Here is a 7882-nt window from a genome sequence, read left to right as displayed (position 1 = left end):
ATGCACTTGCAGCATCAGAAAGAGAAGAAGCAGCAGCAGGAGTTGACCGTTTGCAGTATTAGCGGTTGGATTTATCTCAATGCTGGGATCACGGCATGCAACCCGGTCAAGTGTTGGCGATCTCTCCAACGGGGGGCACAAATCGGGATCAAACTGGGTATATCGTTAGGAGTCGTCGCCGCCGCCAAATGAATCGAATGCAATGAGGAAAAGTGCAAAAAGAGAGCTATGATGCGGAATAAATTTGAATTAATTTGACTTCATTTGAAGTTCAATAAATTTTGAACCCCGCGTGGGCGTCCCTGCCCTTTGCGGTGGCCCGCAGAATGACCATCGATTTTTAGTCACTAACAAAATCAGGACCATTTAAGGGATGTATAGTTTTACTAAAAAGATAAAACAAGAATTAGAATTCTGTAGGAGTTTTATTCATTTGATTAAACTGTACTTAGGACATTGCAAATTTTTTGTCGCATAATCAGTAATTACTCGTCTCGTGTAATTCCAAACTGGGTCGAATGAGATTGACCTAGGCCAACTGGAGTGAGAGGAATCCACGCTTACCACAACATAACCAACACCGGTATAATTAATTCGAGTATTGAATTTCAAATGTTTATTATAAATATTTGATTTTGTATTTTTTATTTGGATAAAATACATGCAAATGAAGCCAAATGGACATGTGAATATTCGAAAATGTTTATCTTGAGAAGGGATTTTTTGATCGATTTGGAGTCTTCGGCAAATTTCTAGGTTATAATAAGGGCTTTTTAGAAAAATGTGAATAAGAAAAAAAGGTAGCACAATTTTTTGTAAGATTTTTTTTCAGTTAAAATATAAATTCCCAAAATGAGTTTATTTTGTTTTTTTTTCGGTCTTTTTATGGTACCGGATTTATATATTTTTTCCAGTTGAAATCTTAAATGACTCTACTTTTATTTATATAAAGTGTATCGTTCTAAAGTTGCTGGACATTTTCCTGCAGTTTTCATGTTTGACTTGGTGAAATTCCACAGAATTTCGTTCAGTTGAACAATTTTCTAAGCTACCCCTATTTTACAGAGATTTTACAGATATGAACTAAATATTTACTAAAAGTAATATAAGTGAAATAAAATTTATATGTTTTGATGGTTTTCAGAAAAAGGGAAATGCTAGTATTTCAGTAAAGTTTTGTCAAAATTCTATTTGTTACAGTTTTTGTAACTTTTGGTGTTGATGCATGAAGAAAATTATTTAATCATAAATGGAAAAACTTCATCATGTTAAAAATAGCATATCTTTCTTGAATTCTCCTTATGTTGTATGCAACTTCTATATTCAGCAATTCCCCACGAAAACAGCATGGAAAAAAACAAAAGTGCTCAGATCGGGCTCAAATTTTTTCTGGGAATTCCCTGGCCGAAATAATTAGACCCGTATTTTTTTGTTTGGCCATTAGGGTGACCTACGCCGTGTTAGGGTGGTCTGAAAAATGGCCATTTTCGTCGATTTTCGCAAAAACCACTTTTTTCGAAAAATCATAACTCCTCGCCATTTTAACCGATTTCATCTGTCTTATACGCAAATGAAAGGTGATAAGTTGGCCTTTCAATGAAAAATAGTAAAAAGTTTGGAAAATCTAGCCTAACATATGAAAAGTGCGTATGAAACTTTAAAATGCCGTTTTGACGGTGTCTGGACCAAAGAGCTTATGTCTGGAAATATTTTTATCGGATTCCCCGGACATTTTTACATAACATACTTAAAAAATGGGAGGAGTTCATTAACAGGATTCCGAGATCTGATTTTTTGAAAATAAAATCCGTGTTTTTCGACGCGCCGCGCGCAAAAACCGGAGAATGACGAAATTGGCAAAAAATCAACTTTTTTCACTAAAACTGCGATAACTTTAAAATTTCAGCGATGACCTATAGATGTCTGGGTACCAAAAGTTGCGTCTTTTAATTACGAAAATTTTGGTACCCAGACATGTATAGGTCATCGCTGAAATTTTAAAGTTATCGCAGTTTTAGTGAAAAAAGTTGATTTTTTGCCAATTTCGTCATTCTCCGGTTTTTGCGCGCGGCGCGTCGAAAAACCCGGATTTTATTTTCAAAAAATCATATCTCGGAATCCTGTTAATGAACTCCTCCCATTTTTTAGTATGTTATGTAAAAATGTCCGAGGAATCCGATAAAAATATTTCCAGACATAGGCTCTTTGGTCCAGACACCGTCAAAACGGCATTTTAAAGTTTCATACGCCCTTTTCAAATGTTAGGCTAGATTTTTGAAACTTCTTACTATTTTTCTTTGAAAGGCCAACTTATCACCTTTCATTTGCGTATAAGACAGATGAAATCGGTTAAAATGGCGAGGAGTTATGATTTTTCGAAAAAAGTGGTTTTTGCGAAAATCGACGAAAATGGCCATTTTTCAGACCACCCTAACACGGCGCAGGTCACCCTAATGGCCAAACAAAAAAATACGGGTCTAATTATTTCGACCAGGGAACCCCCAGAAAAATTTTGAGCCCGATCCGAGGACTTTTGTTTTTTTCCATGCTGTTTTCGTGGGGAATTGCTGTATTGTTGTATAACAATTTTTTTTAAATGATTTGATAAAAAAGCTCGAACTGTCCAGATCGCAAAATTAAGTGGAAAATGCATTTTCCGAAAAATGTTGAAGTTTTTGAGCTTTTGTTCTTCACAAGAGTTTTTGCAAATGAAAAGAGGCAACTTTTGATTTGTTTGAAAATTAGGTGGTTCACGATTAGGGTGATTTTTCAGGAATATTTTTGGGATTTTTATTGTCTTGTAAAAAGTTAATGGGCTTGCCAATCCAAGCAACTTTGTCGAAGACACCAAAATTTTATCTCGTAATCTACGCCTTTACGACCAAATTTATAGAAAGCATCTGAGCAGACCTTCAAAAATCAGTTTTTTGAACGTGGTAATTCAGGGTTGAGCCCTAGTGTCAAAAAAAAAAAGAGGGGTTTTCATGTAAAATTATCATTTAAACCCAAAATATGGCCAAAATCGTTTTTTTGACACTTTGGCTCAATTCTGAGGGCAGATTCAGATTCAGTTGGCAAAATTACATGGAAAAACATATATTTGGACAATATTCGAATTTCTTTAGGGTGGTCCATATGGGTTTCCCTTGAAAATTAGACTTTTTGAAATGAAGATATCTAGAGTTTAAAGAAAAACACCCCTGAGTTTTCAGCGTTTGTAGAGCTGGATCTCCTCTTTCAAATGCAACCTGGCATTTAAAATACGGCTTGCGCCTTTTAAAAATATGAATGTTTTAAATTTGCATATTTTTTACCTTAAAATGACTGTAACTTTTGACCTTTAAGTCCAAATTGACTTGTCAAAAATAAAAATGTTTATTTTTTAGAGTTCTAAAAGTGCACCGAACATCACATTTCTCTAAAACTTAAACCTGAATTGCCACGTTAAAAAAACTGATTTTTGTAGGCTTGCTCAGATGCTTTCTATAGATTTGGTCGTAGAAGGCGTAGATTACGAGATGGAATTTTGGTGTCTTCAACAAAGTTGCTTGAATTGGCAATCCCATTAACTTTTTAGAAGATAACAAAAATCCCAAAAATATTCCTGAAAAGTTAGATTTTCAAAATCACTCTAATCGTGAACCACCCTAATTTTCAAACAAATCAAAAGTTGCCCCTTTTCATTTGCAAGAACTCTTCTGAAGACACCAAAGCTTCAAAACTTCAAAATTTTTCGGAAAATCCATTTTCCATTTCACAGCCAAATTAGTAGTAATCCAGCTGCGTGTAAAAGGCCTGGGTGTAAAATAAAAATTTGCATTATTTTATGCAATTTTATGTAATTTTAAACCTTGAAATATGTAGCCCATCAGTATGGGAAACTTACTTGACCGAAATGTCAAGCCTATATATGCGTTTATCCTTTCAGCTATTCATCGGTCTGTTGGCCGAGTGGGCTAAGGCGCCAGTCCTTTTGCATGGGATTTCACCATCGGATTTTTTGCTGTGTTAATTTTGCGATCTGAACCACTGTGGAATGGTGATATTTCTTTTTTGGATTTTTTAAGGCCGTTGCAAATATTTTTCAAAGTTTATGTCGCCCCCCCTTCAAAATTGGTCTGAAAAATCAGGGGGCAAAAAAAATTACAAAAAACTTCAAAATTTTCATGAAAATAGAAATCTAATCTACTGAAAACAATCAAAAATGCATTTTTCTGCATTGATAATCATATTTAGCATGTTTGGGCTTGTTTGAAAATGTTTTGAATTTTTATAAAATTGCAATGTACAGCACCGCAAAAAAAAATATTTTTCGCAGAAAAATAAAATTTCCGTCAATACTTAGAAATTTTGGAAACTAATGATGGCAAAACAACTGGACAGGTGTATACTGCGCATGTTCGCATAAATGTCCCATATGCAAAAACGGCAACCTAAGAAAAACGCAAGGCAAGTTTGTCCCACACATAAGGCTACGTGTTAAGTTTTCACGAAAAAACTGGATTTCCTCCTGATTTCTAGAACAAAGTACTGGATGTTATATGCTTTTCTGAAAGATCTCACGATTTTGAACAAAACTGCATCAATAACTCAAAAACGATGAAAATGCATATGGGACATTTATGCGATCAGGGGCAGTATAATGCATTTTAAAACACTTTTTTCATTAAAATGTTGAAACCATGGCTCGTAATTTCCCGAACTGTCAAACTGTCACTCACATTCGGAACTCCATTGCTTATCTATATTTCGTAGAACATTGTACGAAAGAATGTCATGAAAAAATTAGATTCTAATTAGTTTAACATGATTTAAATTAAAATTTTAAAACTTCTATCAAATGGCTGTTTTGAAAACATTTGATTCGTTTGACTTCAATTCAATTCATACATTTTTATAAACCATTATTACCAAACAATTTCATTTAAATTAAACAAAAATCAAAGAATTTGCGTGCTGGCCAGAATAACAAAACGTGACGAAAAAAATCCGAATCATGCGGCAGAACTGTGTTGCAGATGAGGACGACAAGAAATCCAGGAGAAGAAAAAAGATTATATTTGATTTAAATGCACATACATTAATTGCCTGATACGTGGCCGAGGTTGGGATGTTTGTTTGCCCCTCCAGAGAAGAAGAAGCTCGCACTTCCCCTTAATGTATGCACATACGCTTAGCCGGCCAGAATGCTGCTTTGGCAACACTTTTTCAACTCGGAATGAAGCCTGGACCGCATCCTTTGGGAGGGTTGTGCGTTTGCAAGACTATCTTTTATTCCACAGTCACACATCCAAAAGGGCTCTCCCAAAGGGATCCCGGACAATGTTTTAGGTCCAGGCTGGAAGAACCCTCAGGCAAGCAAGTTGCCAAGCGTCAGTCCTTTTACGTTTCGTACGTGCCCCGAGGAGCCGCCCCGGGTATCGTTGCAGCGGCGAAATTTAGATCTGATACACAAATAAACTCCTTTTACGATGACATTAGCTTTAGTTATGGGGCAGTCTCCCCCCTCCCTCACCGTTCCCAATTGGTCCAAGTTTTGCTCTTTTGGCGGTGATGCTATTAAAAAAGGGAAATGCACCAGAATGATGTTTGCTGCAGAACTATCAGCTTTGGCTTTTTTGTACTCTTGGAAGCAGGTTTTTATGCTTGAAAAATGCAGCTGCTGACAAGCGAGCGAGCTTTAGATGTTTGATGCGACATGTTCTAATGAGGAGAAAAGTTTTTAATTTCTCCGCTTTTTAGTGCTAAAACATGTGGGATAATGATGTTAACTTCTTGCAGAGTTTTTTTTTTATTGTCAAAGCAAAGCAGCTGTCCAAAATATCCATTTTGTAAATTTAGAATGCATTGTTACTCTACAAAAAAATATAGAAATTTTTACACGTTAATTACTATTTTGTATAAAAAATTTCTTGTTTCTTGTTTCTTGTTTCTTGTTTCTTGTTTCTTGTTTCTTGTTTCTTGTTTCTTGTTTCTTGTTTCTTGTTTCTTGTTTCTTGTTTCTTGTTTCTTGTTTCTTGTTTCTTGTTTCTTGTTTCTTGTTTCTTGTTTCTTGTTTCTTGTTTCTTGTTTCTTGTTTCTTGTTTCTTGTTTCTTGTTTCTTGTTTCTTGTTTCTTGTTTCTTGTTTCTTGTTTCTAGTTTCTTGTTTCTAGTTTCTAGTTTCTAGTTTCTTGTTTCTTGTTTCTTGTTTCTTGTTTCTTGTTTCTTGTTTCTTGTTTCTTGTTTCTTGTTTCTTGTTTCTTGTTTCTTGTTTCTTGTTTCTTGTTTCTTGTTTCTTGTTTCTTGTTTCTTGTTTCTTGTTTCTTGTTTCTTGTTTCTTGTTTCTTGTTTCTTGTTTCTTGTTTCTTGTTTCTTGTTTCTTGTTTCTTGTTTCTTGTTTCTTGTTTCTTGTTTCTTGTTTCTTGTTTCTTGTTTCTTGTTTCTTGTTTCTTGTTTCTTGTTTCTTGTTTCTTGTTTCTTGTTTCTTGTTTCTTGTTTCTTGTTTCTTGTTTCTTGTTTCTTGTTTCTTGTTTCTTGTTTCTTGTTTCTTGTTTCTTGTTTCTTGTTTCTTGTTTCTTGTTTCTTGTTTCTTGTTTCTTGTTTCTTGTTTCTTGTTTCTTGTTTCTTGTTTCTTGTTTCTTGTTTCTAGTTTCTTGTTTCTAGTTTCTAGTTTCTTGTTTCTTGTTTCTTGTTTCTTGTTTCTTGTTTCTTGTTTCTTGTTTCTTGTTTCTTGTTTCTTGTTTCTTGTTTCTTGTTTCTTGTTTCTTGTTTCTTGTTTCTTGTTTCTTGTTTCTTGTTTCTTGTTTCTTGTTTCTTGTTTCTTGTTTCTTGTTTCTTGTTTCTTGTTTCTTGTTTCTTGTTTCTTGTTTCTTGTTTCTTGTTTCTTGTTTCTTGTTTCTTGTTTCTTGTTTCTTGTTTCTTGTTTCTTGTTTCTTGTTTCTTGTTTCTTGTTTCTTGTTTCTTGTTTCTTGTTTCTTGTTTCTTGTTTCTTGTTTCTTGTTTCTTGTTTCTTGTTTCTTGTTTCTTGTTTCTTGTTTCTTGTTTCTTGTTTCTTGTTTCTTGTTTCTTGTTTCTTGTTTCTTGTTTCTTGTTTCTTGTTTCTTGTTTCTAGTTTCTTGTTTCTAGTTTCTAGTTTCTAGTTTCTTGTTTCTTGTTTCTTGTTTCTTGTTTCTTGTTTCTTGTTTCTTGTTTCTTGTTTCTTGTTTCTTGTTTCTTGTTTCTTGTTTCTTGTTTCTTGTTTCTTGTTTCTTGTTTCTTGTTTCTTGTTTCTTGTTTCTTGTTTCTTGTTTCTTGTTTCTTGTTTCTTGTTTCTTGTTTCTTGTTTCTTGTTTCTTGTTTCTTGTTTCTTGTTTCTTGTTTCTTGTTTCTTGTTTCTTGTTTCTTGTTTCTTGTTTCTTGTTTCTTGTTTCTTGTTTCTTGTTTCTTGTTTCTTGTTTCTTGTTTCTTGTTTCTTGTTTCTTGTTTCTTGTTTCTTGTTTCTTGTTTCTTGTTTCTTGTTTCTTGTTTCTTGTTTCTTGTTTCTTGTTTCTTGTTTCTTGTTTCTTGTTTCTTGTTTCTTGTTTCTTGTTTCTTGTTTCTTGTTTCTTGTTTCTTGTTTCTTGTTTCTTGTTTCTTGTTTCTTGTTTCTTGTTTCTTGTTTCTTGTTTCTTGTTTCTTGTTTCTTGTCTTAAAACAGTTCAAACAATTGCTGGTAGCTTCAATAAAACAAATAATTTAGTTTTTTTTTTATTGAACTCTTTCACCTTTTAAAGATGTTCAATTATAAAATGGGCATTATTTATACCAAAAATCAAATGCAATGAAAAGTCAAAGCTTGTTTCTCCCAATCAACTAAAACAACCAACAAACAAGCTAATTGCATCAAGGCTATCATTTACCGATACCCTTCCTTCTCCCCCCCTT

The 7882-nt window shown here is 33.8% G+C and overlaps 1 protein-coding gene across 1 annotated transcript in view; it reads left to right on the top strand.

Annotated features, from left to right (window-relative positions):
- Positions 1-7882, top strand: part of LOC120425812 (poly(A) polymerase type 3-like) — a 34085-nt gene continuing 26203 nt past the window's right edge. Inside the window, exon 1 of the mRNA XM_052707017.1 lies at positions 1-48. Coding sequence (XP_052562977.1) covers positions 1-48 — 48 coding nt within the window. The remainder of the gene's footprint in view (positions 49-7882) is intronic.

The sequence above is a fragment of the Culex pipiens genome, chromosome 2 (genome assembly GCF_016801865.2).
Source record: "Culex pipiens pallens isolate TS chromosome 2, TS_CPP_V2, whole genome shotgun sequence".
Classification (NCBI taxonomy): Eukaryota; Metazoa; Arthropoda; class Insecta; order Diptera; family Culicidae; genus Culex; species Culex pipiens.
This window is presented reverse-complemented; position numbering and strand designations above follow the sequence as displayed.